The 19121-nt window shown below is 37.2% G+C and overlaps 1 protein-coding gene across 1 annotated transcript; it reads left to right on the plus strand.

Moving 5' to 3' along the window:
• Nucleotides 1-9311: 9311 nt before the first annotated feature.
• On the plus strand, nt 9312-14063 carry LOC128862858 (eukaryotic translation elongation factor 2). Its single transcript, XM_054101640.1, has 6 exons — nt 9312-9419; nt 9826-9939; nt 10075-10175; nt 10247-10774; nt 11802-12498; nt 12708-14063. The coding sequence occupies exons 1-6, from the start codon at nt 9417-9419 to the stop codon at nt 13797-13799; spliced, it is 2535 nt and encodes an 844-aa protein (XP_053957615.1). The 5' UTR covers nt 9312-9416; the 3' UTR covers nt 13800-14063.
• Nucleotides 14064-19121: the final 5058 nt, after the last annotated feature.

The raw sequence follows: 19121 nt of genomic DNA on the forward strand, positions 1-19121 counted from the left end.
GTGTGTGTTGTTCCTGTATGCCTATAGGAAAGTGTGTGTGGTTGCAAGCATTGCGGAAGACTTTTTGGCCCCTACTACCAATTTTGGTGCAACGAGAAACTCAATTGCAATGCTAATCACGTTATGGGTTGGAAAGAAAAACTTCCTTGTGCGAGTGTTACTGAATTTTTAAATAAAAAAAAGGAAAATCATTGACTTGTACAACAAAATCATACACAGAGAAATTAAAGATGTCACCATTTTAATCCAAATATATTTATAAATTATTTCCGAAAAAAAATATACACCTGTAGACAGCTTATTAGAAGCACTACATTTTGACCAATTTTGACTACTTTTTTTTTACTTTGTTTTAATTAAAAAAAAAATTAAACAGTTCATTCTACAATCAATATTAAAGTTTCAGATTTATGAAAAACCGACAAAATTTTATGAAAATTTCAGGTTAAATAAGATTGAGTTTTTAGTTTTTCTTAGCATCTTTTAGGCGCACTGGTTTTTGCATTGAAATGATTTTTTAAATGAACATTTAATAAAATGATCTTCAGAAGCCCCACAGCAGCATTCTACAAAATTCATACGCAAAATGGTTTCATGTAGACGCGTTAAATTAATGAGAAGTAGTTACCGCAGCAGAAGCTTGGCTGATATACCAAAAGTTGAGAGTTTGATTATCGTTGGGGACAAAAAAATAAAATAAATTGTGGAAAGAGTTGTTTCTGATAGAGATGACACCTCGACTGGCAAAAATATATATCCAATTAGATTTCTGTATTGATGAAACAAATTGCCATTTGGGACCTGAAAAATTATTGTAATAATGAAGCCGACAATTACTTGCTTTAGTTGGTGTTATGTTGATTTGTTAAGCTGTCACGTTTTTTTATTATGGTGGTATCCACAAGGAGATAGATACATTGCGAAAGGAATGGAATTTGAATTCAGTAGTCAAAGAGAATACATACAACTTCACTCTACACTGACGGATCCAAGATGCAATGCAACGTCGGCCCCGGTATATATTCGAAAGACTTCGAAACTTCCTTTTCGCCTGGGGAATTGGTATAGTATTTTTCAAGCAGAAGTTCTCGGGATAAGGGAAGCTTGCAGAATAAATAAAAACCTTCCACAACAACTATCGGAAGTATGTATTTTCTCAGATAGTTAAGCAACCATCTTAGCTTTAAAATCACCTACAACCAATTCAAAAATCGTCAGACAATGCAAAGAATAACTTAATGCTTTAGCGCGCACGACAGGCATCACTCTAGTCATAAGAACATAGAATTAAATGAGAAAGCTGATGAACTGGCAAGAAAGGATACATCCTATAAGGAATCCGAAGCGGTAGAAATAGGCTCTCCCCAAGGTGTGCACAAAAGGGAGATCTTCTCGATATTCCAGAAGCAGATGGACTAGCACGGATATCTGCAAAATAACTAAACAAATAGGCCCAATTTCAACAATTCCAGAACTGACGAGTTGTTAAGAAAGCCACGAGCCGACATATTCAGAATTACGACAACAATAACCGGCCACCGGCAGACCATGCCAGGAAGATGTGGTGGCCGTACAACGATATATGTAGAAGCTGTAATCAAGAAGAATCTAGGGAAACAATTTTTGACTTTCTGTGAGAGTTGCCAACATAGAATACTAGGGGAATTTTCGATGGTTAACTTGAAAGAAATTGCAGATAGAAAATTATAGACAACATAGGCAGATTCATAGTCAAATCAAGATGGTCAAGAGAAAAGCAGTGGTAAATGGCATATTTTATGATATCTGGGTTTGGGCTGTGTCACTCAGACAATACCTCTATCAACCAGATACATTAATATCTTCCAAAAACAACATGAACCGCTCGCCCATATTCATATTTTAACTTTTTGAAGTCGTACAGTCTCTGTAAGGACTTTGGCTGTAACAGACTCTCTAGTCATTACAGGAACTGATTACTATGCAGAATATATATAATTACATAAGGACGGTCACTCTAGCAAAACTTTATTTATAAACGACAAACGTCGCTTAGTTTATTATTACGCCAATCGAGAAGAAAGGGCAATTGAACTAATCGAACTGTCATGAAATAAAGTTTCCCTTATTCACTTGTAATTTTTTTCAAAAGTTTTTAAACATATGGTAGATTAACTGCAAAATTGATAATCAGCTGTCAAGAAGGTTTTGAAAGGTTTTTCTTCATAAAAATTGGTTTGGTGGAATATTTTAGTATTTTTGGTTTGTTTGATTATTATTAACAATATGAAGAAAAGGCAAAGAGCAACAATAGTTAATTTAATTGAGCAATTCGCTGCTAGTAATAGAAAGTTGGAGGAAACCCGTAAACGACGTCTCCTGAGGAGCAGCAATACGAATGTCAAATTCGATATTATATTTTATAATAAGCAATAGCAGGTCAAAGCGACTATGGACACATGTTTTTTACAATATGAATGGGAATTGATATCTAACAAAAATGTTATTAGAATTATGTATTATTTTTCCCGCGTCCATTTTATATAGTTTTTGCAATGACGTTTCTGCTTACATTGGTAATAATAATTATCGATAACACACAAAGCACTGGGTTATACGGAAAAAAGTAGGGTTTTAATCTAAGACTATTTTATAATCTTGAATTTCGAGAAGAGATTGTATATGGGTAATCTCGCTTTTTTATTGCAGATTGGGAGTTAAGCTCTAAAAAGTTAATAATATACTTATATGGGAATCTATTATATTTATGCCTAGGATGATAGAGTACTCAATTCGCATCTCTAATCCGCAATGGTCGACCACCTATAGAACGAGTGATTTCATTTTCACTCTGCTGGCTAACAAACAACAATTGGAATTATATTAAGTTCGCTCTCTCTCTCTCTTTCAATAATAGTTTTGCAATAAGTTACAAAACCCGAAAAGCAAATACCTTACAGCGATTTCCTTTTAACAGATATGCAGATATACCCAATGGGTCTGTTTTGAATATGAATATTAAACGAGCAACTAATTATAAATGTTAATACACAGCCTCCTACAATTGTGTGCACATTTAAATATGCAAATATTGTACCTAAATTATTTTATACTACATGACTACTTTTCAGCATTGGTATGGTGTTATTTTGTATGGTATCGGAAGCGCGCTCTATCGACAGGTGGCGCAACATGATTAAACGCTCTCATTTTTTGCTTGTGTACAAGCAGAACCTGTCGGTAGAAACGGTGAGATGAAAACCGAAAGAGAGAATATAAAAATAGATGCGTTTACTTGCGTACTCGATGCAGTTTGTGATGGTAAGCTACGAGAAACACGTACTCACAATGATGACTCTCAGCTTGTAAAACTACTACGTGACACTTAATTTAGGATTGCAAAGCAACGCGCATTTCAATTTAGATTTTTTCGTGGGCAGAGAAAAACGTGGCTGTGCCGGAAAACTAACTGTCATTATTGCAACACAATATCGGGCGGAACTACAGCGAAGTAGTTTGGTATACCAATGAGTAGAAATAAAAAAATATATATACCAAAATATTTTTGTAGAAGTACCTGAATCTGTTAATTTTCATTTCATTGATATGATTTGTAAAATGTACAATGCCAGTACATGCAGCTATTTGATTTATATTTATAGACAAGTAAATATGCACCGTCCCAGTAAGCTTTTTGCCGATATGAGTAGCGCATAATTGCTTACAAATGCATGCATACTAGGGCGGGTCGATTTAAAAATCGCTCATTGTTCTGTGAAAATCGTATTCTAGGGATCAAAATAAGAAACTTTGCCGAAGGAACCATACCTCTAAAACGCATTCTGATGTCCCCCAATTTGGGTCGAACGAAAAATGCCACTTTGACCCATTTAGAGTGCTCCAATCGAGTCCAAATGTATGACCGACGCCCACTAACTTTGGACGGCCGATCCACCCATGCCAGTGGCACACCCCCTGGAACTCCTCTGGGGGGGTTCCCCATACAATCATTTCAAAATATCACCATTTTTGGCCTTTACATGAGAAAAGAAACTAAAAAGTTCGACCCAAATTGGGGGAAATCAGAATTCTTTATAGAGGTATGGTTCCTTCGGCAAAGTTTCTTATTTTGGTCCCTAAAAAATGATTTTCACAGAGCAATGGGCGATTTTTTTGCCTTCCCACAAATCGACCCGGCCTAATGCATACATACATAACTCTGTACATTTTAAAAACCCATGGCTCAATTGAACACTAAATGGGACAAATCGTTCCTAACACTTTACTTGGCCATTCCGAGTTTTTATCCAGCAAGCAACTGTTAGCAGTAACATGTTAAATGCGAGGCTAAACACTCGACAATATCCTTAATTTTATATATGTACCTTGCTTTGAGCATTTTTAATGCGCATCCTTAAAAAAGAGAATTAAACACTCTGCCTTGTTGATTTTCCAACAAATAAAAAAAAAATTATTTAAAAGAAAATGAATAAATTCCTTAAAAAAGAAAATTAAATACTCTGCTTTGCTGATTTTCTAACAAATACTCTATGCAACCTTGCAAAAACTGTGGAATTAGCTAGAAACTAATATTTTTTTCTAATTCAACTCAAGCGTTTTGATAAAATAACTTGATATTAAAAACAACTGACTCATACAGCACCTGGTTTTGTTTACTTATATGCGCCACATAATTTTATTTAGGTGTGTAATTGTTGATTTAACGGTCCTTCAACAAACTTTTACTTCCTCTACACACTCTTGGGACTGAGGGTTTGAAATATAAATTAATAAATTGAAGACCTTGATAGTCGCGCTATTATTTGGTAAAATTATTTAATTTTTAATAGTAAACTTAAAGGCAGCCGATACCAGAAAGTCACAGATTTGCCCTAAGCATGCGGAATTTTCGGTTTTGACGTATGCTAAGAGAACAACAAAAATGACAATTTAGTTGCATATCGATAGCGCCAAAAAACCATTCCTTCCAAGGGTACATATTTCAGTATTTTCACTACAAATAGCTATGAGCAACTACATACATGCATATAAATGTAGGTACCTATAATTAATAATTCAACATATTATCTTAATACCGCGTTTTTTAATATTATTATTTTCACCTTAGATATGCCCTAGCACGCATGCACACATTTAATCACACTTAATTAACATGTATTTTGTAAGCTAACCGTTTAGTAGTACTAGTTACTTACCTCTGTCCAAGCCATGGTGGCTGCAGTATTGTTAGCTGCAGCTGTGGCAGCAGCAGCGCTGGCGGCACGCTTGGATGGCGGTGGCACAGAGCGTCGAGTTGTGGTGCGTAATGCCTTGGTAAACGTTTGCGGATATGTCCGCCAGCTGCGTGCAGTTGTTGTTGAAGTTGATTTGTTTAAAAGCAACGATGTTGATACCGATACAGTTGCCGGTGGCGGTGGCGGTGTTTGTGGAAAACGATGTACACCAACTTTTTCGTTTACCAATGTCAATAGTGTGGCAGAGGAGACTGAAATGGTGCTGGTGGCAACAGATGTTCGACTAATTCTGATGCAGTATCTCTAACAAATCTATTTAATATAAAGAAAATATAAATTTATAGTATGCGAAATGGAAAATTACCAGCTGATATGTGCAAATTTTAAAATGTGGTTAGTTGCACTACTGCATTGTTGGCATTCTGCAATCCATATTTTCGACAGTAAAATATGGTTTTTTCTTAAACCGCTCCCACTTTTTCACTCACCTGTTTGACTCACTGCAGTGATTGTTCGCACGCTACGCTCATACTTTTTCCAAGCAGATAAAAAAAAAATTATTTAATGCTCTGGCTCTGACTTTTAATATAATCTAATTGGGGATCGTAGCAAAGCCGAGAAGATGATTTTTTGTTATTGCTCTATTCGTGACTAAAAAATCAGCAAAATATTTGGTAATGCTGATTGAGGTGGTCCGCTGCTGTGGGGGTGCTCCGCTCCAGCATTCCCACCACGGCCACTGTTGCTTCTTCGTTAAGCTGCTTCTACCTTGTTTCTTCTTTTATGCCTTTGGTAGCAAATCTCTGCCGCGTTGGTTGTTTGGTTGGTTTTTTTCTGTCTTCGGCAGCAGCCTCGCTGGCTCAAGTTTTTGTTTCTGTTTCACCACTTGCTTTCTTTTTTTTTCAATTAAAGAATCGAAATCTATGACCGAGGAATTTGTTTTTTCTTTGCTCACTTCTCTGCAATTCTCGTTTCTAAAATTTAGTTTTTACTTTATTTTGGTCGTTCTGTTATCCCTTTTATGATTTTTGCTTGATTTTATTTGCACTTCACTTACGCACTTCTCTTCCTACAAAAGTTTTCTTTTCAACATTTGTAATTTTGTGCCGTCCTCTTGCTCTCGTTTTTTTCACTTTTTTATCTTTTGCTTTGCACTTAAAAGGGAATTTTGATTTCTCTGTTTCGTTAGGAACATGAAAATTGCAATTTTGAATTCACCCGGAATATGTTGTGATGACTGTGAGCGAAAGGTAATAAACAATTTTCCTTGTTTTATGCTTTAAACGTGAAGATGTTGGAATATTATGTAAATTCAAACTATATTCTGCTATCTTCTTAATTCTTATTTCCTTTTCAACTTGATTGTCACATGGCACCCAACAAGCAATTGGCTTCGAATTCGACCACTTGACGAAGCTGTCAAAAGTGACAAATACCCGCATTATCGGAGGAGGAAAAATTCAGATTAGGAAGTTAAATGGATAACCGATAATGATCAAGGAAAATTTGAATTTAGTATATAAAACTCCGTTCTAATGACTTAATTTAAATGTATATGTGTAAATAATGCGTATAATTTTATACTTTGTATATGTTCGATTTGTTTCCTACTCCTAATGCACGTTTGATTCCGTACATGCATATTCCTAAAAATGATGCCACTTCAAATTTTCAAAATCGCTTTATAATATTTATACTATTCATACATATATACTGGTGAGCAGAGATACACAGGGTTTTTGTTATAAAGATAAACAATCCATCCATCGAAGAAAAGCCACGAATACAAATAAAAGGCTTTCAAAAATCCAAGTGACTTGGAAACATTTTGGTGGCAAATTCAGCCGGGCGAAAATAAATAAAACTTTTCAGTTCAGCACTGATTTACTATTTTGTATTGTCTTAGTACTTTCTAGAGTCTTCTTAGAATTGCAACTGCAAGCCGCGCGTATAAGCGAACTAATTATTTTTTATTGATATGAGAAACACTGTAATATATGTATATTATATATGTATTTAATAAGTTTAATCGATTCAATCGATTTATAAAACATATTTTAAATGATTTGTTAATTTTTATAAATGAAATATGGAAACGCCTTCAGAGTGGCTCTATTCACTTCATTTTAAATCGGAAACGTTTTTAGATTACTTAAAGGGATTGAAGGACGCTGAATTACATTTGTTGAAATGGTTTTATTAATTGAAAGCACTTAATTGAGTATTTTTTACAATTTGCACTCAACCTTAAACCGAACAGAAACAGAAGCAGTTCATGGCATGAAATATTTTAAGTCATATATTGCCAATAACTGTGAAACAATGGGATGTCATGTTGCGTGTTTGACAGCCAATTGGTATTTTTGTGGCTCTCACATTGGCAGCATCTTTGATAATTTTAGTTTTCCAGGCTGAGCAGTTCCCTTCTTTGCAAAAAGGATTCACCCAGAATCTTTTCTTTCCTTTTCATCGTATGAATCAAACAACGCTTTCAAACAATCAAGAACGCGGACACAACGTATTAGATTACTTCCCAGCATTTTCAAAATGGCGATAACATAACATGGCAATACCCAAGGCGCATTCATGAAAGGTGGTGGTACTAAACCACCCACAATATTCTCTACGTTTGATTGTCAAAGCAAAGTATTGGGGAAACTAGTAAACAAATAATGAATTCGCCTTGTTTCATTCTGAGCTGACAGCCAAATGTGCACGGCGAAAGAAAAAAATAAATCAGCGGACTTACCAACACCACCTTTAATAGATTTGCCTTGGCATACCCACACTTAAAATGCTGCCATGACACTCAATCAAATCTGACATTTTTTATAAAAAGAGAAATTGAGTGCACTAAAAATTCTGAGTATAAATTTTGGAATTTTGATAAAAATTTGCCGAATTTTACAAATTTTAAAAATATGTTTTATAAAATACTTGAAATACAAAATAAATAGGCATAACTAATCGACAGATGATGAGACTAGTTTTGTTAGAAGTCTTAAGTTTGGCGTTAGAAATTGTTTCGTTTGTCGCTGACCGACAGAATTTCGCCAGTGTTCAACGAACTTCTTCTCCTCCCACCTCCTGAGTAAGGCTTATTATTCCTATTTAACACTTGTTATTTTCGTGCCTTCATTGTGCTCTCTTTCCCCACTTTTGCTGCAGTGGTAGGTAGAAGTAAAGCATATCTGAAAGAATTAATAAATTTTATGAGAAGTGGTTTACACAAATTGTGTAAATTTAATGCCATATCTGCCCTTTCCGAAGATTATGTTAAAGAGCGCTGTTAAAACAGAAGTCAACTCCGTGATTCCGAATTTCTTGCCATACCTGGCCTACCACCCTTGACATTTGGTCGCGCCATTTACATGCCCAATGAAATGGTAATTTAAAGCTTAAATTTAATCGTTTCGTAAATGGAAAAGTTTAGACGAATACCTCTAATGACTTTTTTTCCCCTAAACAATGTCTTGACAGTTATGGACATACCACGGCGAATTCATAGGAGGTGAGTTTTCTAGATTAGCAACAAATGTGTGTATTTTGCAAATCGGTTCTTGGATTGACAAATTCCAAATGTACACAAACAACTAAGGCAAGAACAATAAGTACGACCTTTGGATACTCAAACCAGCAGATCATTGAAAAAACAGAATTAATTGCTATAGCGAAGTCTGGGACCCTTTTTTTTAGGCATATGTCAATTTCAACTTGGTATTGTTGAATTAAAAATTGCAACACTGTAGGTTAGGTTCGGAAAGAAATTTATTCTCAACTCAAACTTCAAGGGTTGCCGGCGTCTGTTAACTTGTTTATAAAAATGACCACCCAATAGTTGAACCATTTAAGCCCTAAATGATCCTACGTTTCGATAAATGGATGTCTTTTGATTGATGTGTTGCCAAATATTGATTTTTACTAAATTTACTTAGCACACCTCTCACGAGATAAATAAAATATGAAAGTAACACCTCAGTAAACATTGTTTTACAACACTGCTATGGATTGCAACACTGCCTAAAATTGAGCTGGCAACTCCTAAACTCCGAAAAACGTGTTGAATTTAGCAGAATACCGAGCCGTAGGTGTTGGATTTACTCGTCGTTCTTTTTGCATAGTACACGAATCGAGGCGTGTAGTGTTTTAAAAAGTTGGTCAAAAAATCATTAAACATCCAAAATGGTATGTAGGAAATATTCTTAAACTATTAGAAAACAGAATGTAGCAAACTAGAGGATCAAAATGATTGGTGTATCTCGAGAGGAAACGTGCATTATGTTATGGAAATTTGGTTAAAAAGTTTTAATGAAAATCTGTGCACAATGGCGAAGGTGGAGTGTTCGTTTGCACATACGAAATACCAACGAGATCATTGTGCTTCGGCCAAATGCATGACGTATACAGTTTCGTACCAAAATTAACCTCAAGGCCAACATTTTCGATTTTTTTTGTTGAAAATTCTGTTTTCCAGGCACCTAATATACGATATTTTGTAGCTGAAACTAATTTCACATGTCCATTTGAATTTTTTCCAAATATTTGACGAATACTGCTGGTGTGATGTACTTGTGCGTGTGTGTATGTTCAGGTCAACTTTACTGTCGACGAAATCCGTACTTTGATGGACAAGAAGCGGAACATCCGCAACATGTCCGTCATTGCTCACGTCGATCATGGAAAATCAACCTTGACGGATTCCTTGGTAAGTAAATAACTACTTGGACCAACCCAAAATTTTGATTGTGCATTATAACTTTCATTGTTCGGTGCTGTGACGTCAGCAACGACTATTTCACAACTTGATTTAATAACCTTGTTTACGTATTCTTTATCCCAGGTGTCGAAGGCAGGTATCATTGCTGGTGCCAAGGCCGGTGAAACTCGTTTCACTGACACCCGTAAGGATGAACAAGAGCGTTGCATTACCATCAAATCAACGTAAGTTTTCCTGCTTTATTCGTACGTACAATATTTTTAATTTGGCTTAAAAAATAATTGAATTTCTGCAGCGCCATCTCTATGTACTTCGAAGTAGAAGATAAGGATGTTGTCTTCATCACCCATCCTGATCAGCGTGAAAAGGATTGCAAGGGTTTCTTGATCAACTTGATCGATTCTCCCGGTCACGTTGATTTCTCCTCGGAGGTGACAGCTGCTCTTCGTGTAACTGACGGTGCCTTGGTCGTCGTCGATTGTGTGTCTGGTGTGTGTGTGCAAACCGAGACTGTATTGCGTCAAGCTATTGCTGAACGTATCAAGCCAATCTTGTTCATGAACAAAATGGATCGCGCTTTGCTTGAATTGCAATTGGACGCCGAAGAATTGTACCAAACCTTCCAGCGTATCGTCGAAAACGTGAACGTTATTATTGCTACGTACAACGATGATGGCGGTCCAATGGGTGAAGTGCGTGTGGATCCATCAAAGGGTTCCGTCGGTTTCGGTTCAGGTCTACACGGTTGGGCTTTCACTCTCAAGCAGTTCTCCGAGATGTACTCTGAGAAATTCAAGATTGATGTTGTGAAGCTAATGAACCGGTAAGTTTTAAGATTATTAAAATCTACTTGTTTTTGTTTTTGTGTATTTGGTTATATCTAAGTAGAAAGAAGAATGCTTTTAGCACAACTTGTGTTGCACGCAAGAGATATGCTCAATTTGGAGTAATCCAAATAGGTATATTTCTATTGACCGTGTGACAAGTGCAAATACAATAAAAGCAGATTAAACCGGTTTGCTGTTTCTGCATCACCAATATCGACGCTTTGTAACGCTGTTCGGGAACCTCTTTCTTAATGTTTAATCCGGATATGCTGAAGATTTGTCGAAACAATTACATAATGCCTTGAATCATATGAAATAGGGTGTGGTTCGGGGAACATTGGAGTAGAGTTTGCAAACTATCGATGGTTTATTTTAGTGATTGAACTATATTTTAGTTTTAAGTGTTATCTCTTGCTACTGTTGCTGCAAAAGCTTTTATTGAACGTTGGCAACAATGTTTTTTGTTAGATTGCGCGCTATTTTGGAAATATAACGGACAAATTATGTAGTTTAACTGCACTAATAACCAAGGATTATCGGCAAGGGAAACCAGATTTTTGTTGTCGGACTGTACTTTTGCGTTTTAAGGCACCCTTGGTTTGTAGGGGAAGTTAGTAGTGCTATTGGTGAATTATCATTGCCTAACTGCTATAAAATTCGTGGAAATGGAAAGAATATGTATTCGGAATACATTGGTATTATTTTTTTGTTGAATTTTAAAAAGTCTCGACATTACATTTTTGATGGCCTTCAGCTTTATCTATTCAGCACTTGTAAACGCTGGTCGAATCGAAGAGGGCGAAAGTTTCAATTCAAGTAACAGTAATTTGTCATATCAAAAGGTAAACTCTCTATTAACCTTAAGAACTATCGTCCGCTATCAATGCACGCAACTATCGATAGTTTGTGAACTCTGTCTGGGCTTGTTTTATATTTATAAAAACTTCTGTCCACATACTTAAAACTTTTGTTCGTCTTAAAGTAGATATTAATAAAACAAATTTATTACTTTTATACATTCAGTTTGTGGGGTGAGAACTTCTTCAATGCCAAGACCAAGAAATGGCAAAAGCAAAAGGAAGCCGATAACAAGCGTTCTTTCTGTATGTACATCTTGGACCCCATCTACAAGGTGTTCGATGCCATCATGAACTACAAGAAGGAAGAAATCGGCTCCTTGTTGGAAAAGATTGGTGTTGCTATCAAGCATGAAGACAAGGACAAGGACGGCAAGGCATTATTGAAGATTGTTATGCGCACTTGGTTGCCAGCTGGTGAAGCTTTGCTTCAGATGATTGCCATTCACTTGCCTTCACCTGTAGTGGCCCAGAAATATCGTATGGAAATGTTGTACGAGGGTCCTCATGACGATGAAGCCGCCATCGCCGTGAAGAACTGTGATCCTGAAGGTCCATTGATGATGTACATTTCTAAAATGGTACCGACTTCCGATAAGGGTCGTTTCTATGCCTTCGGTCGTGTGTTCTCTGGTAAGGTTGCTACTGGCCAGAAGTGCCGCATCATGGGTCCCAACTATGTGCCTGGCAAGAAGGAAGATTTGTACGAAAAGGCCATCCAGCGTACTATTTTGATGATGGGTCGTTATGTTGAAGCCATCGAAGATGTTCCTTCCGGTAACATTTGCGGTCTCGTCGGTGTCGATCAGTTCTTGGTTAAGACCGGTACAATCACCACATTCAAGGATGCCCACAACATGAAGGTGCGTACATGCATTATATAATTCACACATATACTTATATAAAATATTACAAAAAAGTTAGTAAATGATGATTCTCTACACAGACCTGTTCTGAAAAAATATGAAAGACAATTGTCTTCTGACTCAACTGCTTTGCACTCAGTTGGTATTTTGCAGTTTGAAACCAAATTATAAATTAATTAGTTTTTGTTTTTTTTTTACAATTATAGGTGATGAAGTTCTCCGTGTCGCCTGTCGTGCGTGTTGCCGTCGAGCCCAAGAACCCTGCTGATTTGCCCAAATTGGTGGAGGGTCTTAAGCGTTTGGCCAAGTCCGATCCTATGGTGCAATGTATCATTGAAGAGTCTGGTGAACATATCATTGCTGGTGCTGGTGAATTGCACTTGGAAATTTGCTTGAAGGATTTGGAAGAGGATCACGCTTGCATTCCATTGAAGAAGTCCGACCCCGTTGTATCGTACCGTGAAACCGTATTCGAGGAATCCAACCAAATGTGCTTGTCGAAATCGCCCAACAAGCACAACCGTCTGATGATGAAAGCTTTGCCTATGCCAGATGGTTTGCCCGAAGACATTGATAACGGTGATGTGAGCTCTAAGGATGATTTCAAACTTCGTGCCCGTTACTTGGCTGAGAAATACGATTATGATGTGACTGAAGCTCGTAAGATCTGGTGTTTCGGTCCCGACGGTACTGGCCCCAACTTCATTCTGGATTGTACCAAATCCGTGCAGTACTTGAACGAAATCAAGGACTCCGTTGTTGCTGGTTTCCAATGGGCCACCAAAGAAGGTATCATGGCTGAAGAAAACATGCGCGGTGTTCGCTTCAACATCTATGATGTAACGTTGCACGCTGATGCTATCCATCGTGGTGGTGGTCAAATCATTCCAACAACTCGCCGTTGTTTGTACGCTGCAGCTATAACAGCTGGACCACGTTTGATGGAACCAGTCTACTTGTGTGAAATTCAATGTCCTGAAGTTGCTGTCGGTGGTATTTACGGTGTATTGAACAGACGTCGTGGTCACGTGTTCGAGGAAGCTCAAGTTGTAGGAACACCTATGTTTGTTGTCAAGGCTTACTTGCCCGTAAACGAATCGTTCGGCTTCACCGCCGATTTGCGTTCCAACACCGGTGGCCAAGCCTTCCCACAATGTGTGTTCGACCATTGGCAAGTGTTGCCCGGTGACCCGTGCGAACTCAGCAGCAAACCATACCAAATTGTGCAAGATACACGTAAGCGTAAGGGTTTGAAAGACGGTCTCCCTGACTTGGCCCAATACCTCGATAAATTGTAAGCGCATGAAGCAGTTTAGTGTGTGTTTGCTGATGTAGCCGAACAATTGGGAGGGAACAAGAAGAAATTAAAATAAATAATAAAAAGATAATTACATAATTATTACAATATAAAAGTAAAATATATTTTTCATAGTATGAATTTGAGGCACACGAATGTACTGCTAGTTAGAGGGAACACAATCTAATATTTGTGTAAGCGAATCATTTCAATGTACTGCAACTTTTTTACTTTATTTCAATTAATTTGAATCTATGTGACTCAATATGTTTGATTTTCTTTTCTTGAATTTCCTGGCATTTGAGGTTATTGTCATGTAGGTATCTGCGTGTATATGTGTGTGTGTGGGAGTTGAGTGGTCTTTCAACATATGCGGCTAGATTTGTGTGTTTAGCCGTAATGCTATATATGTACATATATACTGTGAGATCAAAAGTAACTGGACTCAGGAAATTGGTAAGTTTAGACTATTTTTTTATTTTGTAATTTCAATTATTTTTATTATAAAAATGTAGTTCATACTACAACAAAAACCATACAAAGCAAAGCATCGAACTTTGTATAAAATTTGTAAAAATTCGTAAAATTTTCTTCAAAATTTCAAACTAAATTCAGAATTTTTAGAAAATTTTCGGTTATACAGTTTTATAGGTCATTAAATTTTGGTGCAAGTTTTTAAAGTGCAAGTTTTAAGTAGGTCAAAAATCACACTGATTTTTGAGAATTTTTTTTTGGTCGCGTTTTTGATCCACATTTTTTTCTTATGTGGAAGAAAACGCCCAACAAAGTCAGCAGAAAAAATTGTCAAAAATCAAAACGGCTTTTTAACCACTTGAAATTTGCCCTTTACTATACTAAAACTTACTGATCTATGAAACTGCATACACGAATTTTTTCTATAAATTCTGAGCAAAAAAAATTGATTTTGATAGTTTGTCGAATTTTTACAAATTTAAACAAATTTTAAAACTTTGCTTTATTGGTTCTTGTTGTAGTATGAACTTTATTCTTAAAAAACAAAAACACCAATAAAAATTACAAAATAAATAAATTGTCAAAACTTATCAAAATGTGGTGTACACTCTCTATTGTCGTTGACTGTACATCCTATCCCTACAAGCAGAGTGACAGTCATTTGACCTTGACCGATCGTATGATGCTTGCTGGTGATGGAAATATTCGGCAATGCCAGAGCAAAGTTTATCGCATTCTTAATCCCAATTGGAAAAAAGTTTTGGAGACAGCAAGGCTGCATTATCGTGGGCTTTATCACGATTTTCGCCCATGGATTGTCCATTAATTTGTTTTGGTCCGTCATGGATAAGGGTATCCAAAGAAGGTGGCGTGATTAGAGAAGTTGGTTTTCTCTTCCTCCATTCGTCTTTAATTTAGAAATGACAGCAAAACGGAATGACCAAAAGTTGTGTTGTGTTGTGAAAGTTGCGCGACAAAAACAACTTTATCTATTTTTCATTCATTCGATTATTCAATTATCTTTCCCTTGACAGTTATAATTTAAAAACATGTTGTTTGTATGCCACCATCTTGAATAGATTCGCTTCAAATACAGCAATACGGCAACTCTGTTACTTTTTTGATGAGCTGTTGCTAATACTCGGCGGTTTAGCTGCGCGGTATGGCAGAAGTTATTTCACCACGTTCGGCGTTGTATGAAAATGTGGAAATATTTATCAATAATTTCGTTTCATTTGGACTCAGTTTTGCGCTAAAAACAATTAAAAATGATAAATTTTATTGCGCAATGAAATGTTTTACAGCGCTTGATTAGCTGGTGGTCGCGGATTATGGGGGCTACCAGGTTTTCTATTTAGGTATGGTGAAAAAGAAAAGTGTGAGGGGAACTTTGGCTGCCACGCCACTTGGGGATTCGGCAGTCGAAATCTGTACGATAATTTCACACACCGGTCCAGTCAGTCGTGTCGAATATCACCAACAGAATTTCAATTTGTTTGTAAATCCACCTCAAGTGACGTCAGTCAGTCAGCTGATTCTGTCAAATTCACTCAGTTTCGGTATGGAATCGAATTCGATATGGATCGAACATTTTAGTAAAATTTACGTACAGGTTCCGGCATTCTAAGTGTAACCATCAATTTAGTTTGGATAATTACCTTTATTTCATTCAAAGTCAAAAAATATGTGGAAATTATACAAAATTAAGAATCAATTTACTTTTGCTCGATATGACCACCTTTTACCTTGACTGTGGCCTTGAAACGAATCGCAAGCTGCCCGAATGTGACTTGCGGGGATTTGGCCCACTCGTGAGCATTGACTTTTTCAGTTCGGATCTTGCTCTTCAAAGTGGCCCAAAGAAAATAATTCATCGGATTCGCGTTTGCTGAATTTGAGAGCCATTGTATGGACGTTTTGAAGTTCGGAACGTGGTTTTTAGCCATTCTTGGTTCACTCGAGCTTTGTGAGACGGTGCCAAGTCTTGTTGAAACGTCCACTGAAATGTTTGTCTACCCACGGCTTCAACGCAACCTCCAGAATACTTTGCCGAAAATATTTTGCATTTACCTTGACACCAGGCTCGATGAAAACGATTGGAGAAGGCCTATCTGCGGTTACAGCGGCCCAAACCATTACCTGTGGCGGGATGTTGTTCTTGTGGCGGTAGCTGCCTCTTGGTGGCCAATCGATGACTCAAATTCTCGTATGAACGGTTGGTCAAATAAACCCTATCGTTTTGGGAGTTTACGAATTGCTCAATTTGAAAAATTGTCTCGACAGAAAACACAATGTTCAGAAATTGACCGCTTCCGCCCAAGCGAAGCAACTCCTTCGCTCTCTCAAGTCTGACTTTTTGCTGCTTTGGTGTGAGACCAAGCGCCTTTTGGGTCTTGTAAAGCTTGACTTTGAGATAATTTTTCAGTATGCGACGGATGCTGCGGTCAGATATTTTCAGTTCTTTCGCCATTTGATTGGAACTTCATCGGGAATTTCGCTCAAGTCCCTTCTTCACTTTTTGAACCATTTCACGTGACGTAGCAGTCTTTTGATGATCACCTCCATGACGTTTCGCGATGCTACCAGTTTCATTGCAACGAGTGATGGTGCGATAAGCAAAAACTTCATTTATTTAAGGTACTCGAGCTTGTAAACAAAACAACAGAGCTCCTGACTGCGAAAAAGTGGTTAAGACCGGTGCAAAAGTGTATCAGGCGGATGTCTGGGAAGGTGTGGTGAAGCAATTGATCAGTACTCTCTTCAATTGAGAGCGTCGGATCTTCCAGCAAGATTCCGTTCAAGCCCATAAGGCAAAAACCACCCAGCAGTGGCGAAAAAAAATATTCCTGGGGGTCTAGCCGTAGAAGATTGGCCGTCTGGAAGTCCAGATCGGAATCCATTAGACTACAATTGGAGAATATGGCTTGTCGAAGGCCTCACAGAAATTTGGAGAGCCTCAAACAAACTTTGGTTCGAGCAGCAACGGCAATATCCATGGAAACCGTGCATGCTGCAATAGCTGACCTAATCGTTTGAAGGATTGTGTAAAAGCAAATGGTGAAATTTTTTAATGAAATTTAAATTTTGTTTTGATATTTACATGAATAAATAAAACTCATTTCATTAAAACAAAAAAATATTATAATTTCATATCTTCAAGGGTTTCTAGAAACGACAGGAGCTTTGTTCTGTGAGCTTCGAGTTTATTTATTTAAAAAGTCCCCTCTGGCCTCGATACACTATTTTGCGTGATCTAAAAGCTTTTCGAAAGAGTGTTTCAGGTCATTGACCGGAATATCCTTCAGGATGTCGATACAAGCCTTTTGGATGGCCTCTACGGACGCAAAACGTTTTCCTTTCATGACCAAATTCAATTTTCTGAATAAGTAGAAATCACAGGGAGCTTTATCAGGCGAATGCGGTGAGTGATTAATGGTTAAAATGCGAATTCTCGTCAAAAACTCAGTCGCAAAAGTGGATCGATGAGATTCGGCATTATCATGCAATAAGTGCCAGCTTCCTCCTTCGCGGTATTCAGGGCAAATGCGATGCAACGAACGCTTCGAAACGCCAAAATAGAAAATTGCATTGACGGTTTGGTCCGTTGGCACGAGCTCCTTGTGGATAATTCCTTTGGAATCGTAAAAACAAATGAGCATCGACTTGATTTTTGACTTCTCCAAATACGTTTTTGAAGTGAAAACTTCTTTAGAATCGTTGGGAGTGATTTGAGACTCGATGAAACGAAAAAGCGACACCAAAAAGAAGAAGAAAAAAGATATACGTATATATATGTATGTATAGAAAATGCTTCATTACCAGGCACACAGAAGGATGGCATAAGCAAATTTAAATTTGTGAATTTATATATGTATGTATATATGCGGATATATGTATATATGTTGTGTGTATGTACATATGTGCCTCGCCACAGCAAAACATACGGTAAAATTTCTCAAGAAATCCAGCGCGCATTCATAGGCACAGCGCACATTCATAGGCACAGCATTGCATGTACAGTAGGGCGGGTCGATTTAAAAATCGCTCATTGCTCTATGAAAATCGTATTCTAGCGATCAAAATAAGAAACTTTGCCGAAGGAACCATACCTCTAAAACGAATTCTGATGTCCCCCAATTTCAAAATATCACCATTTTTGGCCTTTACATGAAAAAATCAGCTAAATGGCTATGTTTTTTCTTTATTTTTATTTATTTATAATATTATCTATTTTTTCTCTTAAGAGAACATTTAGTCAGAACATTTGTAAATGAATGAATGTGAGTTATAGAAAAGAAACTAAAAAGTTCGACCCATATTGGGGGACATCAGAAATCGTTTTAGAGGTATGGTTCCTTCGGCAAAATTTCTTATTCTGATCCCTAGAATATGATTTTCACAGAGCAATGGGCGATTTTTTTGCCTTCCCACAAATCGACCCGGCCTAATGTACAGTAACCTTGAACAGGCAGCTGCGGTTGTCGAGCATTTAGAAACATATATTTACATACATATATGGGTGCAAACATATTTACGGAGCCGCGGGCACTCGACTTGACAAAAATTGAATATTGGCAAATAATTCTACGCGAAATATTCCAATATTGACTATTTTCGAATTGTCGAGAAAATTAGCATATGGGCGGCTCGTTTTATGAATGAAAGTACTTGCTCTTAGAACTATGAGCTCGAATTTATAAATCAATTTTTTGATGATGAGTTTTTGTTGCACAGTGCAATAGTTGAAACTGTTCGGCGCCGCCGCGACTGTTCAGCGCTATGGCAACTAGGATGATGGCCGCTACGCCTGCGCCTATTAATGCATTTTGTTCTTGTAGTCGCTAGGCAT

This window comes from Anastrepha ludens, chromosome 5 (assembly GCF_028408465.1).
Source record: "Anastrepha ludens isolate Willacy chromosome 5, idAnaLude1.1, whole genome shotgun sequence".
NCBI classification, from domain to species: Eukaryota; Metazoa; Arthropoda; class Insecta; order Diptera; family Tephritidae; genus Anastrepha; species Anastrepha ludens.

Excerpts from the sequence above, each read along its gene's own strand:
- LOC128862858 (XM_054101640.1), top strand. Across the intron at positions 10,775-11,801 it reads GTTGTGAAGCTAATGAACCG|TTTGTGGGGTGAGAACTTCT; the intron begins GTAAGTTTTAAG and ends TTATACATTCAG. Across the intron at positions 12,499-12,707 it reads AGGATGCCCACAACATGAAG|GTGATGAAGTTCTCCGTGTC; the intron begins GTGCGTACATGC and ends TTACAATTATAG.